Genomic DNA, 25583 nt, shown 5'->3' on the forward strand with positions numbered 1-25583 from the left:
CACATGTTCCAGAAGCCACACTCCTCTGTGTCTTCCCCTGTTCCTCACCCCTGTTCCTCAGCCCTCAGTGGCTGACCTCACCCCTGGTCCTCAGCCCTCAGGGAGACACCTGCCATTTCCTTGCTACCAGTTCCACATGTTTTCTGTATGACCTTTCTGGCCATTACCCCAAACGATCGCTTATGTATTTACTGATTTGCATAAAACATTTATTTCATGGCTGTGACATTAGCCTTTCAGTTTTACATTTCATATCAGAAGATAATGGTATTTGAGCTTTCTCGGTGGGGAGGAAGAGAATCCAGACTTTTTTTGGGGGGGGCGGTTTTAGATGCTCTCCTGCTTTTAATTACATTGCATATACCTGAATGGCAGTTTTGTAGTAAAACCCCAGACAGCCCTACCCAAAAATCTAGGATGTTTCCTGTACATATTAATAACCAACAATAACAATGACCCCAAAAAATGGCCCATGAGGTTATTGGTTAAATTCTTTGTATTGTGACTTGTGCTAAATTGACTGCATTGAAGACTGAAATGTTCTATTTATCCACAGAACAGATACAGCCTGGGAAACGCCAGTGCAATGTGCCAATGTGCCTAAACCCTGACCTGGAGGGACAGCCGTTGAGAATGAGAGGTTAGTTGGGTTGTGGAATCTCAGACTGTACGAGCTGAAAGACACTGTATATGTCAATCATCTGGTCACCCAGCGGGTGCTGAAATCTCTTCTTCAGAAGCTCCATGAAGTGGATCCAGCCTCTGTTCAAACACCTCCAGGGACTGGGAATGCCTGACATCTCCTCTTTGAACCTTATCAACAGAAAGTTCTTCCTTATCGTGACTTTCTGTTTGGGGCCACCTAAAATGAGTCTGGTTGCTCACATAATTTTTTAGATGTTTGAAAATAGCTACATATCACTTACTTCCTCAATCTTCTCTAGACCACATGTCCCTGGGTCCTTTGATATTCCTCTTAATACATATCAGCCGTCCATATTATTGTGTATCTTCTCTGAACATGGTCCAGCTTATCTGTGTTCATTCTAGAATGTTGAGATCACAGACGAATAGCTTCTTTGAAATCTGAAATCGCATAAAATAGACTTGTGGCATTATGCTGCCCATTGGAGTAAGCTGAGAATAAATCTGTGCCAAGATCATCAGAATATGTATTTTCAAAATTCATCTCATGGCTAGTTAATCATTACTTTTATTCTTTTTTAATTCAGAAAGCAGCTTAATTATCATTTGTAAAAAAATAAAACAAACCAAAAACGAAAAAACGAACTATGACTGCATCTCTTAGCTACTTCCCTCAATTAAGCAGACTTATTATTTAGGACCATATCACTCTTCTGATTTTCCTTAGGAATGAAGAGATCTTTATCTTCAGCTTTTGCTAACATTTATTGGGTAATGAGTAGCCATTTTAACTCCTGTAGATGATGAGACTCTTCTCACTTATGGGTCTGGGAAAAGCTTTTATGAGCAGAAGTCAGTGGTCAGACAACTCTGGTGCTTGCTCATCCACGATCCAGTGACTAAGTTAGTAGCTGCAAAAATGGAATAAGGTAAAGAGAACAAAGACAGAAAGATAAAGTCTCTTTCACAGTAAACTGAAGAAGTCCACTGATGCAGCTAAGGGACTGATGGGTGGTTGCATCCTTTGAACAAACCAAAACCTTTACAATGCCTCCTATCTCTAAGAGTCCCAAAGGGGCTTTGGTCAAAATCTCCAGCTTTGGAGTTGGACTTTGGGGGAGGTCCCCTCTTTATCCAAGCTTCTAAGAACCTTCTATTTCTGTTCCTAGTTCCATACAGAGTACACTTTGGGTAGTGGTGCCATCAGAAGTATTGCCCACAACTGGGGGATGATGGGACTGCCTTTAATGTTGCAGACTTCGTTGTAACTCAACTAGAACAAAAGGTAGCTGAGGTCCGTAGCTTCCTTTGCATTTCCCACCTTCTTCGTCTATGTTACTCTGCTCCCAAATGATTAGCCATATTCAGAAATCCAGTTTTAGCTAATATTGCCATAGGGGAGCCAGCACCCAATAACTTTTATAGATGATTGCCATAGATAATGCATGACACCTTTTGTGTTGTCGTGTGAATAAACAACTTCACAGAGCTATTATAGTCAGAAATACCTATTTCTTGGCATTTGTATTGGGTAATTATTGGCTTGAAACCACCCAAATGACTTTGATTTCTACTCTTTTCTTGACTTGAATTGTGAATTCTATTTAATAGTAATTGGTAATTCTATTTAATAGTAATTGAGTCTTCTGAAAGACTTGACTCAATAATTTTTTCTCCTTTCAGTGTTTGTTTCCAGTAAGACTGTATATGTATCACCATCTTATGGGATGACTTCTTCCACTTTTAGCATAGACATTTTGGCATCTGGTAGACATGGTCTATCAATGTTCAAGAAATGCGGAATGTTAGATTTAAACTTTCTGTGTTTTGGTTGCTTGAAGCAACTTCATGCTGTTTACCTTAGTGTTTAACAATTAAGCATGTCTCCTTTTATCTTGGGCCCAGTTCTTGCCTTTCCTGTTGTTAATCAAAATATAGTTATGCTTGTAATAAATACTGTTGCTTTCCCTCAAAGCACTATCTTTTTTTTTAAAGATTTTATTTATTTATTTGAGAGAGAGAGAATGAGAGATAGAGAGCACGAGAGGGAAGAGGGTCAGAGGGAGAAGCAGACTCTCTGTTGAGCAGGGAGCCCGATGTGGGACTCGATCCTGGGACTCCAGGATCATGACCTGAGCCGAAGGCAGTCGCTTAACCAACTAAGCCACCCAGGCGCCCTCAAAGCACTATCTTGATGAAACAATTGGAGATCCTTGTTAGTGATATACTGAGGTACAGGTAGAAAAGAGTGTTACTCAGAGATAGCTGGTAAATATTGTAGTAAAATTTAGATACCCATTTGGGATCTTTGGAAGTGACATAAAGATATTTTTAGATACTTTCCTTTGCCATTTGAGCCTGCAGGTCTCCTGCTTCTCATAAACACACTTTGTAGCCTTTGATCAGTCAAGGGAATATAGTCTGGCAGCATCTTCATTCTTTAAAGGGTTCAATACCCTTTTTTTCTCCCTCAGATTGAAACACATTGCCCACTTTGCTAGGTTTCTAAAATTTTTATGTTACTTCTTTTAAAAACTGGTTCTCTGAATCATTATTTTTCTCCTATTTAAGGAAAGATCATACAATTTTGTTTTGTTTTTCAGCACTAAATTTCTAGTTTCTTGATGAGAAACAAACTCTTTAATGACCCCTGAGTTTTTCTGCCTTCTTTCCTGACTCTGTCTGGCACTGGTTGTTTTCTTAGTAGAGAACAATTTACTCACTGCTAGAGCATGTCGCCAAGATTCCTGCCTTAGATTTCTCTGAAGGCATCAAAACCCAAAGTTTTAAACTCTGTGATGTTGATTGGCCGAAGTCACTAGATGATTCCTTCAAAACACTTGATCTTTCATTCATAAATATTTCAGTTTGAAAAATGAAGTCTTTTGCTTTGGGGCTTATGATATTAATTTCCAAGGCAAAAAGCTGTTCTGATATTTCTTAGCTCAAACCCCTCCCCTTGCTTATGTGTGTAGAGTTCTGGGATCTTATTCCCTTCTCACATTAGTAGCATTTTAGGGTCGGTAGGCATTGGTGATTTTAGAAACGTAGGATTGTAAGGGCAGCTTCCATGTATGCTTAGCAAATAAGGACTGTGTAAACTCACTTAAAGGTGCTCTTGAATAGATTTCCCCCTTTTTCTATTTTTGTCTTCATCCCCTGTTGGCACACTGAACTCTTTCTGATTTTTTCGAAGTCAAGAAGCAAAGGGAGTCTAGCTCTTAAAAGTCACACAAACAGAAACAAATCATAGTCCTTCTTGAATTCATTTTACCCTTGAAACAAATCAGCCTTTCTTGAACTCATTTGACCCTTGAGGGGTTTTCACAATGCGTTGAGCTGATCCCATCACATTCCGTGAGTGTGATCTTGGGAGGATTTATGAGAGGAGGATGGGGCTTTCCTGGCCCCCAGAAACAGACCTTTATTCACCAGGTGTCTCCTTGCTGCTTCCCCAGGCGCTACGAAATCCAGCCTGCTGTCGGCCCCCAGCATCGTCAGTATGTTTGTGCCGGCCCCGGAAGAATTCACAGATGAGCAGCCGACGGTGATGACAGACAAGTAAGCTCACGCTGTTCTTTTCTTCACCAGATTTACCGAATCTGAGCGTTTGCTCACCACGGTTGTGAGAAAGGATCAGAGGAGGCGTGTTATGCTTTAAGTCATAACTTGTTTGTCAAGGGGCTGTGGCGCTAAGCGTGGGTGGGCATTGTTATTTTATTATTTTTTTTAAAGATTTATTTATTTGAGAGAGCGAGGATGAGAGAGAGAGAGAATGAAAATTAGAGGGCGGGGGTCAGAGGGAGAAGCAGGCTACTCGCCGAGCAGGGAGCCCAATGCGGGACTTGATCCCGGGACTCCGGGATCATAACCTGAGCTGAAGGCAGTCGCCTAACCAACTGAGCCACCCAGGCGCCCCCTGGGTGGGCATTGTTATTTTAGAAATGTCCTATCATTGTATGGCCACCATCTGTTTATGCCAAGGCATGTTCCTTTCTCAGTTCGGACAAATGCAAATCAGAGCCACTTACTGATTATTATAAGCTTCAAATTGTGAGGATGGGACTAAATATGGAGACTTGATTCTTACTCCCATCCTGCCAGCAGAATCCTTTCTCTGAGTCTCAAACTGGTACGTCACCTTGCGGTTTGTCAACCTTCAGTATCCCCAGATTTCTTAGAGGATAAAGTCCAAATACCTTTGCTTATGACAAAAGGCCCTTTAGACTGTGAAGGTATGGCCTTACTGCTCCTCACCTGGAGCTTTTGCCCCAGCCCCCTCACCTTCTCCAGAGCATGCCTGATGTGTTCTCTCTTCTGTGATTTCATAGGTGTCCTGCTCTTTGTACTTTCTCTGCCTGGTGAACTCCTAGTCATGCTTCAGGACCCAGCTGAAGGCAGAGTTTCCCCCTACACACAAGGCAGAATTAGTCATACCATTCTCCAAGTTTCCGTAGTATCTGTGACATCTTTCTGTTCTACCACTTACCACATTGTGTTTTAATTGTGTCATTGTTTATACATACAGGTTGTGAGTTCCTCAGGGACTGTGACCCTTTCTTCTGTCTTTTATACTCTAAGCTCCCTATACATTGTCTGGCACACAAATGGTTGTGTACTGAATATGCTAAAGAATAAGACTTGCAGGATTTCAAGTTTGGAGAGATCCCTTTGGGCTAGGGAAACTTCCTGGTGATGCAGTGGGTAGGCTTGTGATAAAGGGAGAAGAATATGAGGCACGAGGGGCTGGCGTGAGGATCTGTGCAGCTGGCCCCAGCCAACAGTCATTCCTGAAGAAGCGAAGGTACCTGCCTTGGAGAGCTGCCTTAGAATGTCCATGTGGGGAGCACCTTGCTGTGTTTGGAGGCCTGTCCTTGGTGCTTCCTTTGGTACAATGTCCCCGTTTTGTGTCCTCCCCCAAGTCCCAGTCTTTGTGTGCACTCCATTTCTCTTCTTTTTTAGTTACAGATATGAATCCTATATTTTTCAAAAAGGCCAATTTGTCAGGGATTTCATAGATAGAGTTTGTATTTAGGAAGTCTCCAGACGGAAAGTTCTCAATAGTGATCTTAGCTCTAGTTCCCTCGCTATTCCCAGTAGACTTTGCCTTCACTTTACAAAGCTGTCTGGCTGTGGTTGAATAGAAGGGCTGTGGCTTTGGCTGAGATGAATTAAGTTGGACCCATATTAGATACTATCAAGATCAGTAAGTTGGAAGTTACTTAGGAGCAGGTGCCACTGTGTCTTTACCTATTACACTCAGTAGGCGCGGTGCGTTCTTAAGACTGATCTGAGTGAGTGGTAGAGAAGAGACTGTGATCCAGACTCCCCAGGCTTTCTGGAGTGTTCTCTTGGCTTAACTACCCCATGTCTCACCCACAAATAGGACATTTTTCAATCCGAGAGCATAGGAAAGCTTCCATTTGCATCTAGGCATTTTTCATGTTTAATTTCAACAAATGAAAAAAATATCTAGTTACTGACTATCCCTAGCAATAATTTTACATGCCTAAAATCCCTCAACCAGAAGCTTCAAACTGTTAGTCTGCCTGGCGCTTGCTGTAAAAGGGACCAATAATTCATGTCCATAGAGGCCAGACAATTGTGAGTTGAACGTTTTCAGTGACTTAAAGAACCTTCCTGATCTCTGTCATGTGTGTTGTTTCTGTGTCTAGGAGGAGGGTAGTATTGCAGTCCACTATGTATCATGAGAGTGGGGCCACTGACCTCCTTTTGGGGACTTTTCCAAGACTCCTGAGAAATGGCTTTATATACTTTGTTATATCTTGAAACCATTGCTGGCTTTCGTGGACAGCATTCCTCTGTTTTCTTCGCAGATGCCATGACTGTGGGGCCATTCTTGAAGAATATGACGAGGAAACCCTCGGGCTGGCCATTGTGGTCCTCTCCACATTCATTCACTTAAGCCCAGACCTGGCAGCCCCACTGTTGCTGGATATAATGCAGTCCGTGGGAAGGTGAATATTGCTTCGGTTCTGTTTGGAAGGAAGGAGGAGCCTTATTCACTCTATACCTTGACATAAAAACTATCGGTTCAAAAGTAAAACATTCAGTAACCTTTTAGATGTTTGATATTTGTGGGATGAACTCAGACTGATTTTAAAACTGGAATGTACCAAACTTCGGATTGAATTCCCAAGCTGTGTTGGGTCATGGGTCACCATGTCATGGTGTCAGAATGATGCTAGAGGAAATTGCACTAAGAAAAATCTCCTATTTGTTGCTCTTAATTACTACTTGGGCTAATAATGTATGGGGCAGTACCCAGAACTGTGCACAGTTCATAGTTCAACAGCTTACAAGTTTTAGATATGATTATCTATAAGATTTAGATATTATTACCTCTCCTTACCTGTTTTAAGATGGGTTCTCTAGGCACCTTGCCGTCTTGAGGCATTGTCCTGGGAGGGGAAGTTGGAGTATAGTTTTACCCTTCTGACTCAGAAAAGGGAAGGATGGACATTTTTGGGGAACAGGGCTTTCAACTGGAATAAGGGGAGATTAAACTTAGCTACTTTGAGAATTTTCATGTCGAGAACATTCCATTTAGTGGATAGGACATTAGATAGAAAGTGATGTATTTCATGGGTATATGTAAAGTTCAAATTCAGTAACAAATTGTAGTCCTGGTATGCCTAATTTATAGAAGACTGGATGAAATTCCACATGAATGTACTATGTTCCCAGTCTGTTCTCGCACAGAACCAGGGGCTTTTGGCTGTGGGCTTTAGACTGAGCTCTTGCTCTTTAGCGATTTGTGGCTTAGTTGAAGAGCTCAGTGGCTCAGTATGGAATAACTGAGGAGCCATACAAGGTAGGATGTGATTGAGAGCTATAACAAGTAGTGTGAGTGATCAGTGCTGTAGAAGTTCAGGATGGAAGCAATTTCTTAGGGAAGATCTCTATGGAGGAGGTAGGGAAAAAAACAGAATTCCGCAAATTCCTGGTATTTGAGGGAGGGAAAGAGAATGAATTGTAATGGAGCTAAAGTTGATCTTTTTTTTTTTTTTTTAGAAGAAATACTGATTTCCAATTAAACAGGAAAGCATTAAAAACCTCTCAACCCTTAACACCCTTGCCCCACATTTTTCTGTAGTGTCCTTAAGAGTGTATATCCTTAGGAGATGGTATAACTATTGCACCTCTAGTACCTAGAAATAGCCAGTGTGCAGTGATGAACGGTGGGGATGGAGAGATAAGAAAAGATGAAATATTTTATTTAAGTCCTTGATTTTAACCTAATCATAGCAATCCTGGAATAAATGTACCAGCTTGTGGAATTGAGAGTTTTTATTAATGCAAGGCCACAGTTCTTACCATCAATACTTTTCAGATTCAGGACAGATAGACTTATTGTTCTCATCTGTTACCATCTCCTTGAAAAAGCTGATCTAAGTTGTAGTCGATACAGAGAGGGGTTTTATTTTGTTTTTGTTTAACATAAGCTGGAAGAAACTGTGTTCAAGCATTGCTGGCTGTTAGGATGAAAAGATGTGAGCTTTGAAGATAAGTAAAGGCAGAACAGTAGCAGATACGTTTTTACCTGCTTACATATACGTATATTTAAATCTCTACTGCCTTTGGCTAGACTCGTGAGAGAAGGGGGGTGGAGAGGTACATTTAAAGTAGCTGCCACAGCCCTTAGCAACCTAAGCCTGATCACCAAACCTACCAGGAAATGGATTCAGCTCTCACCCGATTCGGGGCTCCCTTGCATGCCTCAGTTCCAGATGAGGTAATGTCGATTTATGAACACTTAGTTTATTTGTGTTAGTCCCACAGGAACTATTTCCAGGGTGTTCTAGGCATATGTAAGCTCAGTATTTATCACCCAAGCCTTTCTGTGATTTTGAGGTTTATTCTCTACTTAGATCCCTCTTAAAATTTACCCACCCCTTTTTGTAGATACAGCCATCAAGACTGCATTTGCTGCACCCTTAATGACTGTTTATCTCATTTGCCACTGCTTATTGATTCATTGTAGTGTCATTAACCAAAGCAACTGGGAATGGTGTCTTGTGTTAGTGGTTGCCGGACCCCCCATTCCTCTCCAAATGCATTGTTGGCTGGGCGCACTCTTGTGGTCTTAAGTAAATGAAGTTGAGCATTCCCCTTATTTGTTTCATCAATATCTATTGATCAAGACATGTTTTTCTAAACCCACCAATTTAGCGGGTTTAGACATTCTCTTTCTTACTATACATATAGAATATTTCCATGTGTATGAACCATATAAGTATTAAAAATTACCTGTTATATAATGATTACTTAATACATTTCTCTTCGCAATATGTCATCCCAATTTGTTGACAGATTAGTTGACAAATACCCTTATTACCTATTTTACTGTCTTGCAGAGGCTTTTGCTGTTTGTGGTTACGTTTCAGAGGTGGAATACAAAGAAATGAATTTGAGTTGAGTTCACACGTAAAGAGACAGACTGGGTCAAAAGCTGTTCAGCTCTCTGTCTAAACTGGCTGCTGTGGCCAGTTCGTAGCTTGGCCGGGTTATATATTAAACCAACTTAACTGTGTGTGTCTCTGTGGAAGCATCTGATTTGATGCAGAAGGCAGATCTCAGGAACTGGGCTAAGTTGAACCCTGGAGACTGACCACTGAGTTCGCCCACTGTCCCTAATCAGGGGAATGGTCAATGGTTTTCCTTGTCTCCCCATCTGAACTGGGGCCACAAGTGGTCCTACCGCAGTACTCGTGCATTTCTTCGTGAAAACTTAAGAAACTCATATAACTCTGTTTACTTTTCCTAGATTGGCATCCAGCACGACTTTTTCTAATCAAGCAGAAAGGTAAGGTCCTAAAGTGGGCCCAAATCTTTCTTTTTGTCCTCTGTGCATGTTCATCCTGTTTCTAAAACACCAGAGTGTGTACCGTGCAAGGAATGTTAGGTTCAGTTGCAGCTCCAGAGAGCATCCGATCATTTTCTGTTCATTCATTCATTCATCCCTACATTCACTCATTTCTTTTTATTCTTTCATGCATTCACTCATTTTAGTCAACACTTATTTTAGGCCCACTCTGTAGCAGGCACTGTGCTAGGTACTTAGGTTTCGGTTGGGGGCAAAAGTGACATGATTCCTGCCCTTGTGGGGCCTACCGTCTATCTGGGAGGCCAAAACAAAGAAAATGTTTGCACAAATTTATAATTGTAAACAGTGCTTAATGCGATGAACACAATGTGTAGGGAGACTGAATAACATTCATTTATTCAACAAGTATTTATGGAATGACCACTAGGGACTGAGGATACTTGTTAACAAAACAGCTGGTCTGGGCTCCCCTGGAGCATATATTCCAGTTGAGGAGGCAAGACAATAAGCAAATTAACAAACAAGAAAACCCATAATGTCATTTAATATCATTCAGTGCTAAATGCTATGCAAAATAATCAGGTAAGTCCAAATACAGAACAGCCGGAGGTGGTATTTTGGATGTAATAATGGTCAAGGACAGCCTCACTGAGGAAGTGGTATTTGGACAAAACCTGAAAAGGGGGGAAGTGATCCATGTGGCAATTTATAGAAAGAACGTTCCAGCCAGAGGAAACAGCAGATGCAAAGGCGCAAGTCAGGAAAGTGCCCAGGATATTTGGGGAATAAGACTAAGGCAGGCTGGGGCAGAAGGAGCAGGGGAAAGGGTAAGAGAGGAGTGGGCAAGGTGAGGGTGAGGCAGGCCAGGTAGGGCCCAGGAGGCCATTGTAAGGAGTTGGGCTTTTACCGAGGGAAGCAGGAAGTGAGGAGCGCCATGACTTCCCTCGTGTTTTGGAAAGATCCTTCGCCTTCTGTGTTGGAAATAGGTCATGCAGGAAAACAGGTCAGGGGTGGAAGCAGGGAAGCCAGCGTGGAGACGGTTTCAGTGGCAGGCACAAATTAATAAAGACTTGGTTTAAGGGAGTGAGAAGTGGTCCTATTAGGGATATATTCAGGAAGTGTTGTTAAAGCTGAGCCAACAATTTGCAGATAGATGGGATGCTGGGTGTGAGAGAAAGAAGGCAAGAATGACTCCCAGGTTTTGGTCTGAGCAGCTGGGTGGACGGACGGCCGTGCCATTTACTGGGATGGGCGAGCCCAGAAGAGGGCTGGTAGATCTGGTGTCATCTGGGTAGTGGGAGCAAGGAGGAAGGACAGAAGGGCTTCCCTTAAGAAACGGTGTTTACACTAAGATCTGAAAGAAATGCCTTGGGTTTAATGGTGCAAATAGCTCTGGAAAAAGCGTCTGCCCAGGTCTCCAGGTGGTAAAGAACAGACTGTGTAGGAAGAACGACCAAAAGGCCAGTGTGGCTAGAGCACAGAGATGTGAGGTTGGCTTGCCAGATGATACAGGGCCCATAATTCATATTAAACCTTTTGGGCTTTCTAGCAGCAGTGGGAAACTGCTGAAGGCTGTTTAAAGTGGCAAGGGGTGTGTGTATAGCATGTAGAAAGGTTACTCTGGCTGCAGTGGGGAGAAGGGACCAGACGAGAGTAGGAATGGGTAGTGGGTGAGATGTCGGGCACATTTATCTCTCTGCTTTAGTTTTCTCATTTATAAAAGAGGGATACTGTGTATAGCCTTCTTGTGCCACAGGGGTACTTGCTGGGAGGTCCAAGGGATCGGGTATCTGGGGCTGCGTAACTGCAGTAGCTCCTACAAACATAAGATGGCGCTGTTGTTACTGCGCTTCTGTAACTTTTGGTTTTAGGGATAGTTGCTCCTCTTTTTAATGCTCATTTAGTTAATAGAAATTTTTTTAGACTTTTTTCCCCTTTTATTATAAAAGATTAAATATACTGCAAAGTTGGAAGGACTTTATAGTGAACACTTGTATACCTATCACCTAGATTCTACAATGAACATTTTACTTGCTTTATCACATATCCAACTGTCTCTCCATCCTTCTGCCTCCCCGACAATCCATTTTAGTTTTGGATGCATTTCAAAGTAAATTTCAGATATTAGCGTATTTCATATATTCTTCGGCAAAGTTATCATTCACTACAATTTGATTTTGTTTAAGGCTTTTTTTCTTTTGGGGCACAGTTTCCATACTAGAGAGTACACATACCTTATGTGTATGTTCACTGATTATTGACAGATGTGGACCCCTGCATGACCTAAACCCCTGTCAAGATTTAGAACATTACCATTGCCCCCAGAAAGTTCCCTGGTGCGTCTTCCCAGGCTCAACCCACATAGGCAAATACTAGCCTGATTTTTTTCTTTCTACCATAGAGCTTTATATAAATGGAATGATACCGTATGTGCTCCTTGGTGTCTGACCTCTTTTACTCAGCATGATGTTTTTGAAATTCATCCATGTTGTTGCGTGTTACCAATAGTTTGTTTCCTTTTTAGAGCTCAGTACTATCCCATAGTTTATTTTATTCCCCTATTGATGGACATTTGCATTGTTTCCAGTTTGGGACTATTATAGATAAGGCTGTTGTTAGGACCATTCTTATACAAGCCTATTTGTAAACCAGTGTTTTTATTTTTCTTAGATAAACAGCTAGGGATGGGATTGTGTGTTTGATTTTGTAAAACACTATCAGAACTTCTCTTTAAAGTGCTTGTGCCACGTGACATTCCCACCAATACCGCATGAGACTTTGGTTGTTCCACATTCTTGCCAAAATTTGGTGGTGTTGGTCTCTTTAATTTTAACCATTCTGGTGGGTATCTCATGATAGTTTAAATTTGCATTTCCCTGGTGACTAATGCTGTCGAGTATTTTTTCATGTGCTCTTTAAGACCCTCTGTAAATCTTCTCTTGTGAAGTGTCTGTTCAAACCTTTTGCACATTTTTAACTGGGTTGAGTTGCAGAACTTTATATAGCCTAAATACCAGTCCTTTATTAAATATATCCTGAGAATATTTTCACCCACTCTGGGGCTTACCTGTTCCTTTTATTAATATATATTTTGATAAGATGTTTTTAATTTAGATGAAATCTAATGTTTAAAAAAATTTTAAAGGTTTTATTTGAGAGAGGGAGTGAGAGAGAGAGAAAACACGAGCGGGGGTGGGGCAGAGGGAGAGGGAGAGGCAGGCTTCCTGCTGAGCAGGGAGCCTGACTCGGGGCTCCATCCTAGGACCCTAAGATCATGACCTGAGCCAAAGGCAGCCGTTTAACCAACTGAGCCACCCAGGTGCCCCATAATGTTTTAAAATTTTTAAATAGTTTATGACTATTTCTTCTTGTTGTCACCCATCCTCAAATCAAGAATATATTCTCCAGTGTTGTCCTCTAAAAGTTTATTTATATTTAGCATGTATATGATCCATTTCAAATTAATTTTTATGTACAGTATGAGGGTAGGGGTTGAAGTTCCTTTTTACCCATGTAGAGACCTAGTTATTTCAGCACCATTAAGAAAAAAGTGACTTTCCCTTTCCCCACTGGATCACTCTGTTGTCTGTTAAAATCAAATAACAGTATAAGGGTCGATCTACTTCTAGCTCTCTATCCTGTTCTGTTGATCTACATGTTGATCCTTAAGCCAGCACCACACTCTTTTTTTTTTATGTTATGTTAATCACCGTACATTACATCATCAGTTTTTGATGTAGTGTTCCATGATTCATTGTTTGCGTGTAACACCCAGTGCTCCATTCAGTACGTGCCCTCAATACCCATCACCGGGCTAACCCATCCTCCCACCTCCCTCCCCTCTAGAACCCTCAGTTTGTTTCTCAGAGTCCATAGTCTCTCTTGGTTCATCTCCCCCTCTGATTTCGCCCCCTTCATTTTTCCCTTCCTACTCGCACTGTCTTGATTACTGTAGCTGTATAATAAATCTTGAGGTCTGAGATTATGAATCTTCCAACTTTGCTCATTTTTTCCAAGAAGATTGATTTGGATATTCTAGATTTACCAAATTTCCATATACATTTTAGAATAAGCTTCTTAGTTGGGATGGGGGGAAAACCTGTTGGGATTGTACTGAGACAATAAATCAATTTGAGGATAACTGACAGCATAAAAATACTGAATCTTTCAATTCATGAATATGGTATATATTCTAATTTCATTCAGTCTTTTTTGTTTCTCCCAGCAGTGTTTTGTGGCTTTTAGTGTAGAGGTCTTGAACATCTTTTGTTAAATTTATTCCCAAGAATTTTTGGGTGTTTTAATGCCAATGTAAGTGGAATTTAAAAAAATTTCATTTTCCAACTTTTGCTGCTGGTATATAAATATGCAATTAAATTTCTATATTAACCCTGCAATGTAATAAACTGGGCTCACTTACTAGTTGTAGTAGTTGCTTTTAAAGATTTCTTAGGATCTAAAAGCATTCATATATAAAAAAAAGTCATTTCTGTAAATAGTGACAGTGTCCCTTCTCTCTGATTTTTATGCCTTTTGTTTTTTATTGTCATATTTCAATGAGTAGGACCTCCAGTACAATAAATGTTCTTGCTTTTACAGAAAACTCTTTTGTATCTCACCAATAATTATATATTCATAGATGCTCTTTACTGGATTGAGGACGTTTTCTTTTGTTTCTAGTTTGCCGAGAGTTTTTATTATGAATGGATGTTAAATTTGTCAGATGCGTTTTCTGTATCTATTGAAATAACTATGGTTTTTCCCTTTATTATTTAATATATTGAATTCCATTGATGGGATTTTGAATATTAAGTCCTTCTTATGTTACTGGGATAAACTCCATTTGGTCACAGACCATCCTTTTTATCTATAGCTGGATTCAGTGTCCATGAGGACTGCTGGTTTGTCTTGCTTTTGTTTTCATTTCTTTTTTGTTCCCTCTTGCTTTGGTTTTGTTTGCTTTTTTGTAATGACTTTATCTGATGTTAGTTTTAGGGCTATGTTAGCCTCATGAAATAAGGTGGGCAGGATTCCTTCCTTCCCTAATTTTTGAAAGAATTTGGATGAGTTTGGTGTCATTGCTGCATGAAGAGTGTTTCTGACCAAGTTTGAATCAGCATTTCAGGGTAGACATAGCATAATGGAATGGCTTAGGTGAGAGGGACTTTTTACCACTTACCTATTTGGGCTCTTTGATTTCTACTTTCTTCCTGTTAATTCACCCCCTGATCACCTCTGGGAACGTCCTTCCTGATACTTTGGTCTCAGGGGGCATAATCATCTCTTGGCTCCCTCTTTTGATGGGCAGAGGTCCTGTAGAACCGCACAGATCAAAGCCCTCTCCTTTCTACAAGTACCGGCTCAAGGTGCTCCAAGGAAAGTTCTATTTCCCAATAGCTATGAACATCTCCCTCTCTGCATTTCCCCTCAGATCAGCTCTCTCTTAGCTAATGACACTTTCCGGGAGGGTCTTGCTGATAATCTCATCCGGGTTTTGTCCTGACTCTGCCATGTTCCGGACTTGGAGCCTTTGCAGGTCATGTTTTCTTTCTGGGCCTCAGAAACCTCTTCTGTACTCTGGGGATGGCTGGAATTCATTAGTCTGGGACCACTCCGACATGTCCTGGTTCTCTCTTTCTAGAAACTTATTGTTAACAAGGACTGCACGTAACTACAATATTTCATCTCACTGATGAAAATGACAGGGAGACCTTCCATAAGAGGACTGATGTGTCAATGCCTGACCTCTAAATAAGGAGGTTCAGAAATACCTAAACTCATGCTGGGTGCTCCATGAGTCCCTGTCTTTTCTCTCCCTGTGCAACCCCAGCATGATGGTTCCTGGCAACGCTGCGGGGGTGGCCAAGCAGTTCCTGCGCTGCATCTTCCATCAGCTGGCCCCCAACGGCATCTTCCCGCAGCTGTTCCAGAGCACTATCAAAGGTAATTCCTCCACGGGGAATTCAGCCACCACAAACGTGCCTTGTCGCCAAAACCCAAACACTACTAAATCTGATTGTTGACTTTCCAGATGGGACTTTTTTACGGACCTTAGCCACGTCTCTGATGGACTTCAATGAACTGAGCTCTATAGCTGCTCTCAGTCAGCTCCTGGAGGTAGGTTTGCTTTAATGACACCTCTAAGCCCCGCCCCTCCTGAAATCGCGGCTGAGGAATTCAGTCATTTAATTTAAAAATTAAATTTATGTTAAATACAAAAATGTCAAATTCATCTTAAGTAATTTAAATGTTTAAAATTAATTAAAAGTAAAAATTGCCAATGCACGGAAGCATGTCAGTTGGACATTGCTGTTTTGTGCGGATTTACTATTCATTTAAAGCATCTGGACACCCTCAACTCAGCGGTGGATAGGCAACTGTTAAGCACACTTACCTCTTGAGCATTCAGGCTTTCGGAAGGTGCAGTGGGTTCAAGTCTCAGCTTCCCTGCTTATTTGTTGTATCGCGAGGTTTGGATTCAAGTCCTGCATCTTTGCTCCATCGCGAGACTTGAATTCAATTCTCGGCTTCATTGCTTATTCGTTTTTGTCTCACAGCGGCTGAGTTTTTGTGTTCGGTGCCCTGCTTATTAGCTCTCTCAGTTAGCTTGGAGGGTTGGCAGGTGGCCCTAGAAACTGCTTCTGTAGCCGTTATGCTCAGGCTTTGGCCAGCGGAGTTTACAGCAAGCATCGTTCGTTGTGTTTTCTTAGCACCTAACGACGCTCACTGCAGATCCTTAAAAGATGTTTATTTCTTGCTCACATTTTACCTTCTCTCACTGAATTAAAGGTCTCAGTTTTTCCCGTTTGTCTGAATTTGTTGATTCTTTGTACTCTTCCTGCCAATTACAATGAATGACCTATATAGTAGGCACACAACACATGTTTAAACCGTAAATATGTGATTTTTTAAAACCGATCTTCGACAAATAGCTATCTGAATCCCCACGTTGTTTCAGCAGTTGATTGCCTATGCTTTTGTGTTTTTAGGGTCTAAATAACAAAAAGAATTTACCAGCAGGGGGTGCTATGATACGCTGTTTGGAAAACATTGCTACCTTCATGGAAGCTTTGCCCATGGATTCTCCTAGCAGCCTTTGGACCACAATCAGCAACCAGTTTCAGACATTTTTTGCCAAGCTGCCTTGTGTTTTGCCTCTGAAGGTAAGTCCAGGATTTCCTTTTCAATTACGATCTTACGGTTTGCCAACCATCTGCTTAGATATAATGTTTAATAAAAGGCTGTACAGAATCTCTGTTAGGCACCAAGTGCAGAGTATAATTAGGTTGTGCTCTCCAAATGTTACAAACTTAGGGCAGTATGCAATAGGTATTTTGACATAGTGATTTCCTGTTTCCAGTTGATTTTTAAAAATTAGAAAGATACTAGATTATGTTTATACAGAATTTTTTCTCAATAAATGTATAAGTAAATAAATACATAGTTTTGTCTAAAAGGAGACTAGATATACACTGTAGAGCTAAGTTTCAGAGAACTATCTAAAGGGAAGTGATTGTTTATGTGTTTGTGAATAAAGTATTTGCAAAACCAAGACGATATTATATTTCTGTTTGGCTGCTTTGCCATCAACACCACCGCCCTCTCCCTGTATCCACCATACTATCCTCCAAGAATACACACAAATTACCTAGCTGTGAACCTGGTGACCTAAGGAACATTTTCTTTCTTTTTTTTTTTTTTTTTTTAAAGATTTTATTTATTTATTTGACAGAGAGAGACACAGTGAGAGAGGGAACACAAGCAGGAGGAGTGGGAGAGGGAGAAGCGAAGCAGGCTTCCCGCGGAGCAGGGAGCCCGATGTGGGGCTCGATCCCAAGACCCTGGGATCATGACCTGAGCCGAAGGCAGACGCTTAACGACTGAGCCACCCAGGCGCCCCCGCTAAGGAACATTTTCAACACAAGCCCATTAAATGCAGAAGCAGAACTCTATACTGTAAAAGCTGGAAGAGACCTATAAAAACCATCCCTTTCCAATGCCCCCATTTTCCAGATGGCAGACAGCAAATTCAGAGAGGTGATGGCAGTGTGAGGATTAGAACTCCAGTCTCTTGACTCCTGGTCCAGTATCTTTTCCACTAACGGACTCCTACAGTGCTTCTAAAGCAGGGGTGAATTGAAGGCATTCAGTCTAGTAGTAGGCAGAAAGGAGGTGGCTGGTAATGGCCATTTCTATGTCTCTGAACGTCATTTCCTTCACAAACTTTTTGTGCTTTATGCAAATTGCAGAAATATTCAACTCACAAGAAAACCAATCACTTGTTGATCTGACAAGTGAAGTTACATGTTGGCAGCACTGTTTCTGAAATGAGTATTACATGTATGAAAAATGTTTTATAAAGACGAACCACCCCTGATAATGCCCTTTTTCAAATTAGCAGATTTGGAATATATGACCCCAAAATGAGATCTGTAAGGATAATTCAGGGACCCTTAGCTTGGTGTATTCTGTTTTCTTGGAGTTTGAAGTTCCCACAAGAAACGGGAATACTGAGATCTTTACCATCTCTTACATCCCACGATCCTGTCTGCTCACAAATCTGGAGTCACTGAATAAATCCAAAGAGGTTTAGCATTGTACTGGGAAACCATGTCTGTATATAGATACTGTACATGCACATGTATGAAATCAAGTGATGCATTTTAACATGGCCCCATAGAACCTCCCCATTCAGGACTATTCATTGCTTAACACCATACACTTGAAGAGAAGGGGTGGCTCAGGCATGGCAAATTCATATGCTTGTAAATGGATGCTAGAAGCAAAATATTTAACTTGATCACTGACCAGTTGGAACTCTTGCTACCTGCAAACAACTGGTAAGCCTAATTTGTGACAATCAGCCCTGCTCGTTTGGACCCTGACTGTAAGATTAATGAGTGGAGTGATTTAAGATAATAGAACAGAGACCCTTGAGAAATGGAAAGCACCACTCCCTTCTAACGACTCCAGCTCCTACAGCACACCGGCCAATTGTGTGGGAATGCAGGCCTACTATTGTTGGTCTTACCATGGTTTTGAAGATGATATTTCCTGATTTTTAAAACACCATGGGGACCTGAGGAACAACCAGTCTTCAGCCCCTGGTTTAAAGTAATGTAAATGTCACATGAACTCCGGTGGGTATTGAGCAGATTAAATAGACCAATAGTTCGCTTAGAAGGTACCAGTAAAACGCTTTCAGAATTTATGTAAAAGCTTGCCCTGCTAGATCAGGTCTGGGCACTGCCTCTGATCATCTTCTGCTTTGTTTTTACTATCTGGGGAAAACATTAAGCCGTTGAAAAACCTTCCGGGGCTTGTTCTCATCAGTTTAGAGAAGTGGCTCTCAGACTTCAGGGTGGATCATTGTTCCTGCAGGACTTGCTAAAAGCAGATTTTTGGACCTGATACTGAGAGTTTCTGATTCATTGGAGGTACAGCCTGAAGATTTGCATTCTGACAAATTTCTGAGTAATTCAAGGTGCCGGTTCAGGGGTTCTAGTTGGAGGACCACTGGCTTAATTTGTTATCTTCAAAAGTTAGTATGGTACACAGCTGCAGGGATTGAACTATAACCTACTATTGTGATATGTTTACAATGTTAAATAATATTGCTTATTTTTGTTGTAACGTCCCCCCCCACCAGTAAATTCAATTTAAAAAGTACATTTGATGTAGAATCTTGCCAGAATACAACTCTAACAGATTTGGGAGGCATACTTTTTTTCTTGTAGAAATTTTACTGCTTTTTCACAGGTTTTTGTCATGTCTTTCAGTAGCAAAGGCAGGGCAGACGAAAGTGGTTCTTATTTGGACTAATAAGCCTAATGGTTTTAAATAGATCTGAGTAGTTTTGTTTTGTTTTTTTCCCAACATGGCCTTTGACAAATTAGTGTACCTTTTTAGAGTTGAACATGTTTGATATCTACCTCCCCATCTATCTGTCAGTCTGTCTGTCCATTCATCCATCTATCCATCATCCATCCATCCATCCATCCATCATCCATGCATCCATCCATTCAGTTCTTTATCCAACTCTCTGTCTGATTTAATTTTTTTTTAATTTTTTCATTGTTATGTTAATCACCATATATTACATCATTAGTTTTTTCTGTCTGATTTAATTTTAAGAATATATCTGAGAAGTAGTTTAGGAGCTATGCTTAACTATTTAGTTGTTTAATATTATTTAATTAATAGTTTAAATTTTTTACACCTGAGAATGATTTTTTCAACATGAATATATGGCATAGAAAACTAAGGAGGCAGCTATATTTGAGATTTTTTCCTCCCAAAATAAACACTTATAAAAAATACATGAAGCAAAAGATATATTAAGAAGGGTACTGACGTTTATTTTTTTCATATTTGTTCACAGTGTTCTTTAGATTCCAGTTTGAGAATCATGATTTGCCTCTTGAAGATACCTTCTACCAATGCCACAAGGGTATGTATTGTATGTTCCAGAAAAACAACCCATTGGTTATTCGGTTGTTTTGTAATCTAAAAAGACAGGCAGGTAGTAATACTGAAGAAATAGTTAATCGCATACTGAATGTTTCACTTTCAAACACGGTGAAAGTTTCTAGTGTGAAGAGTTCTAATACATCACAAAATCGTTTTTTACGATTGGCCCTCTTTGTCCTGGGCATGGCCAGTCCGTCCTCTACACTATGATCTAGGTGATCCCTCCAAACACAGACCTTACTGCCCTGGTTCCTTACTTTAACATCTTTGATCACTTCTCATTTCTTTTAGGAGAGTGTCCACATTCCTTAATGTGGCATACAAGAAGGTACTTCATTAATTTGCCGGCCTACCTTTCTAATTTCGGCTTTGGCTACTTGTCCCATCCCCCATGCCTCCTGCCTACTTCCAGAATCCTCATCATTATCATCAAAACAACAACCACTGTTTGTTGAGCACTTACCATATGGCAGGCATTATGCTAACTGCTTTATGTTTATAATCTTATTTAATTTCATACTTCCTTGCCTTGGCTTCGGCCATTTCCTCTGCCTGAAATGCTTTATGCTCCTGTTGGTGAGGTGAACTTCTCATTCTTCAAGATGAGAATCTGAATCCCATTTAAATTAAAAAAGTGAATTGGGATGCTCTGTAGCAACTTTCTCCTATATCAGATCCCACAATACTTGATAGAGCTCTCTGTAGTAACACTTAAATTGTATGAAAGTCTCCCCAGTGAGACTGTGAGCTTCATGAAGTCCAGCACTGTGTCTCATTTACCTTTGTATTCCTGGGCTGCATTATATACAATGATGCAATAGTTTGTACAGCAATGGCTTATGACTACTAGTTAAATACCAAGAAGCCACATACCCGGTAACTTTATACCTTGACTGTGCTTTCATAAACTACTAGTTTATGCAGGAAAGTTGCAAAGAGATCATTTGGTCGAATCTGATCATTTAAAGCTAAGGAAACAGGCTCAGAGAGATGAATTGTCTTGGCCAAGGTTACGTAGCTGGTTAGTGGAAGGTTTGAGACTTGAACCTAGATCCTTTGATTCCACGTTCCTTGATTTTTCTGTTGTGCCTTATTTCCCCATCTCTGTGCTGCTTTGCTGGGTAAAAAAACAAGTTTCTATATAGGTTTGAATTCAGGTTCCTTTTTTTGATGAATAAAGATGCATTATGTATCAACTGGAGCTATAGTCCTGTCACCATTCATCCATCATCAGTATTTCAAGTCAACAACGTTTATATAGAGCAAATACCGAATCAGCAGTACTATTTCAAAGGGTTCCTTTAAGATTTTCTATATGGAAAGCACTACACAGGTTTCTGTGGGGAATAGAAACAAATGAAGGACAGAATTCTTATCCTCAGGTGCAACTAATATGTAACAGATTTATTTTTGTATCAATAAGGAGAAAGGATCTCAAAAATTTTCATATCCTCTGATTGAATCATTCCTTTTCCGGGATCTCTTCTAAAGAAGAAAATGAGAATGTAAATTTCACACAAAACATTTATTGGGATGTTATTTATAAGATGTGACATTTTGGCCACAAAAATGGATGATTATGAAGAATTAAATAGCATTGGAAATTTCTTATGTTATTGTGGTAACAAAATGAAATTAACAAAATATAGGATTGTGTATGTGTAAGATTTCAACCAAGTAAACTGGAGTGCAGCAGGAAGGGAGATATGTAAAATGTTATCACGAGGTGGTGGGTTGATGGACTTTTATTTCCTCCTCTGTACTTTCCTGCAGATCCTACCTTTGCACATTGAGCATGTTTGCTTTTATAATCCAGACCATTAGGACTACGGACATTGAGGAGTAGTGGAAATCATGGTGTGGAAATCTTTTGGAGCCCAATTAGAATTCTGTCTTCCCTAAAGAGCAGTTCTGCCTCTGGAAAATTGCCCTGGAATTTGGACTTGAATTCCATTCAATAGCTGTATGGCCTTAGGCAAGCTCCTTGCCTGCTTAAGCCTCAGCTGCAGAATAGGCAGCTCTGGACACCAGAGCTCCAGAGTTCTGAAGCAGGTCACAGCGAACAGTGACCTAGGGCTCACTGCTGCCAAGCCCTTTACCTACATTATCTCCCCAATTTCTCATAGCAACACTAATGAGGTGGAGGCCCTGATTATTCCTATTTTACCTCCAGGAAGGTTAAATCATTTATTCCAGGTCACAGAGTGCTAGAGTTTTGAAAATAATTGTGTGAGACTCTATAGCTTATGTCATTAACTATTATAACACACTGTCTCTCCAGGATTGTTATAAGAAATTTGAACAAGATAAACTATATACAAGCACCCAACTCTGCCTAATACTTAGTAGGTGCTCAGTAAATGTTTCTAAATGACTTCAGAGAGCAGATGGATCTAAAACTGAGCCTTTATGGGTGGGATTCAGATGGAGAAACCAAAACTGTGCCTTCCTGATAAACACTGTCAGGAAGCTGGGTCGTGATGAGTTTTTATCTAAGCTAATAGTGCTTTGTACTTAACATGCAGGGTGGTTTGTGCTATTTAACTGAGATGTCAGGTTTCAAAGGAGCGGGATGGATGAGCCCATAGATGCCTACAGATTCTGAGAAAAAGAATGGAAAATCCTCATCCAAACCTCATAGAGCCTTGATTCCTGGGAGTGGGCATGAGGACGGGATTGGAGTTGATAAGGTTTATAAATGATGCCACTTGGAAAAATGGATTGTTTTTGGAGCAGTAAGATGATTAAATCATGCCCTTTAAGGCATTCATTGAAGGTCCAGTTCTGTTCTTGTTAGACCAACAGAGTTGCTCTAGTAGCCACCTGGCACCAGATTTTAAATAAAGGAAGGATCCCATTAGTTAAAGTATCAGAAGACTTTAAGACTTTTTCTTTTTTAATGAAAGAATCAGCAATTGATTTTATTTGGTCCCAATCTCATTGCAGAGTCTGTTGGAGCCATTTTCAAAACTGCTCAGCTTTGTAATTCAGAATGCTGTCTTTACTCTGGCCTACCTGGTAGAGGTGTGTGGTCTGTGTTACCGAGCTTTCACGAAGGTAAGTTTGCCTCCGTGTTTGTTCCCAGGAAACTGAAAACTGGCAGGAACATTCTTTCTAACCAGTGTCGATGCTTGTTAGGTTAGTTGCTTCAGTATAGTTAAACCTGAGCAGTTCTACTGAGGTCAAATAAATATCATTGGAAGGAAACACTTTATGCAAATATATATATATACTGTATCTTAAATATACACATTTGGAGAAATGAGGGTCATATGGTTTAGAAGAGAAGAGATATTGTAAATGAAATGAGCCAGTGGTCTAAATGACCTCTTTAGGTCTTTTTCAAGTTCACCATCCCGTGATTAGTGGGCAAGCCATCACAGCATGTTGTTTTTATACCCAAAGTAGAAAAATATCAGCTAGGGGCGCCTGAGTGGCTCAGTTGGTTGGGCGGCTGCCTTCGGCTCCGGTCATGATCCTGGAGTCCTGGGATCGAGTCCCGCATTGGGCTCCCTGCTCGGCGGGGGATCTGCTTCTCCCTCTGACCCTCTTCCCTCTCATGCTCTCTGTCTCTCATTCTCTCTCTCTCAAATAAATAAAAAATAAAATAAAAAAAAAATCAGCTTGTCATTTGTAAAATCCCGTAGAGTGCTCCTTAATTCTCATCACTTGTCTATCTCCCCAGTTCTGGGTTCTTGTCCTCTGAGATTGTAATCTCATCTTTTGTCATCTTGCCCTCAAAATGGTTTCTGTATTGCATTGTCTTTAGTCTCCCCTGGCCCACTACTGAGGAAGTGGAAAAGTACTGCTTGCCCAGGGCACACAGCAGCCTCGTTGGAGCTGGGAGACGCCATTCTAATGGAAAGGCAGGGCCAACTGGGAGCGTCTCTGTCTTTAAGAACAATGTGCAATGTTAACTCTTCCAATTTCCAAATGTTCCAAGTTTATTTTCGATGGGGTCTGTTTCTGTTGTTCCTTCTTGAACATTCAGAATATTCCTTTATTCATGTTGTCCATTTCTATAAGCCTTTTATTTTCCCTATTTAAAAAAATCTAATTTTATATCAAGACTTTCATTCTATTTAAAATACTCTTGTCTTTTTTCATACCATCTTGTGTCCATTCTACCATGTTAAGTGTTCCGTGAGAATCTTCTCTTTAGTCTTTCTGATTATAAACTATTACTCTGCCTGGAACAATATGTTTTCTAACTATCCAAATAATCAGCATTTTTTTCTTCTTTCAAATCCTTCCTGAAAAATAGTAAACTGGAGTGCAGCAGGAAGGGAGATATCCTTTTTTTTTTGGTCACTTAAAACAATAGAGCCTCTGGTAGGGCACAGTACCAGAGACAATGAAAAGATATATGAATACAATGAAAATAAGTCATTTTATTTCTTAATTTTCTTTATGCTTGATTTGTTTAAATTATACATTCTTTAAGAGGAAGAAGCATAATGAGTTTGTGCTTTCAATGCTGTGCACTATAGAGATTGATTACAGAGGACCTTCCATTATTTTGAAGTCAGGATATTCCTAGTTTTGAACATTCATTATACATTAAATGCCCTCCTAACCAATCATCACTTTAGTGGCCTCCCACTTCCTGTTGTCATGTACCCATTCCCAGTTGTCCAACTCAACATGACTATTTCTTGTGGAAAGCTTCAGTCTTAGGGTGTTCCCACTTTCTTCATGGGTAATGGGAAGCTTTTGGAAATAGTTTAAGAAAGAGCACTGTCTTATTGAAACTTCTCCCCTGTTTAGTCAAGAGAAAAGGCATGGGAAGGTAAGGGCTTTGGAGACTTATCTTCCTGGCAATCTGGCAGTCTAGATAATTGAAAATTGTCCCACTTAATAGAAGTGCTGGACAAAATGTAATGAGCATGATTTTAAATGTTTAGGTAATTTTGTAAAACTGAAAGGGGCAAAATTGGAGAAGAAATTGAGAACCAGAGTGGCAAGCATATAAGCTGATATTGTTGTAGCAGTTCCTGAGGTAGGGGAGTTACTTGTCTTAGGAGCTTAGTGGCTCGAGTTTTGTTTTTTAGATTTGCATATATCTAATTTTATTTTATTTTATTTATTTATTTTTAGTTGATGTATAGTCAACATACAATGTTATGTTAATTTCAGGTATACACTGTATTGATTCGATAATTCTATAGATTACTTAATGCTCACCACAATAAATGTATCTGTCATCATACAACATTATTACTATTATTGACTATATTCCCAATACTGTACTTTTCATCTCCATGAATTATTTATTTTTATAACTGGAAGTTTGTATCTTTTAATCCCCTTTATCTGTTTCATGCATCCCCTCACCCTTTTCCCCTCTGGCAACCACCAGTTTTGTTCTCTGTATTTAAGAGTCTGTTTTTTGATTGTTTTGTTTTTCAGATTCCACATATAAGAGAAATTATGTGGTCCTTTCTTTCTGTCTGACATATTTCACTTAGCCTAATACTCTATAGGTCTATCTGTGTTGTCTCAAATGGCAAGAGTTCATTCTTTTTCATTGCTAAGTAATATTCCTGTGTGTGTATGTGTGTGTGTGTGTGTGTGTGTGTGTGTGTGTGTACACATCTTCTTTATCCACTCATCTATCAGT

At 40.2% G+C, this 25583-nt stretch overlaps 1 protein-coding gene across 13 annotated transcripts in view; it reads left to right on the forward strand.

The window, feature by feature from the left end:
* Positions 1-25583, forward strand: part of UNC79 (unc-79 homolog, NALCN channel complex subunit) — a 246213-nt gene that overhangs the window by 178787 nt on the left and 41843 nt on the right. For all 13 annotated transcript variants that reach the window (XM_073895820.1, XM_073895813.1, XM_073895819.1 and 10 more), the window contains 9 exons: positions 557-640; positions 4104-4206; positions 6483-6623; positions 9434-9472; positions 15324-15436; positions 15525-15610; positions 16483-16656; positions 19875-19943; positions 22910-23020. In XM_073895820.1, the coding sequence (XP_073751921.1) occupies positions 557-640; positions 4104-4206; positions 6483-6623; positions 9434-9472; positions 15324-15436; positions 15525-15610; positions 16483-16656; positions 19875-19943; positions 22910-23020 (920 nt within the window). The remainder of the gene's footprint in view (positions 1-556; positions 641-4103; positions 4207-6482; positions 6624-9433; positions 9473-15323; positions 15437-15524; positions 15611-16482; positions 16657-19874; positions 19944-22909; positions 23021-25583) is intronic.

The sequence above is a fragment of the Callorhinus ursinus genome, unplaced genomic scaffold (genome assembly GCF_003265705.2).
Source record: "Callorhinus ursinus isolate GAN/ISIS: 27379988/994484 unplaced genomic scaffold, GSC_fseal_2.0 scaffold8, whole genome shotgun sequence".
In the NCBI taxonomy this organism is placed as follows: Eukaryota; Metazoa; Chordata; class Mammalia; order Carnivora; family Otariidae; genus Callorhinus; species Callorhinus ursinus.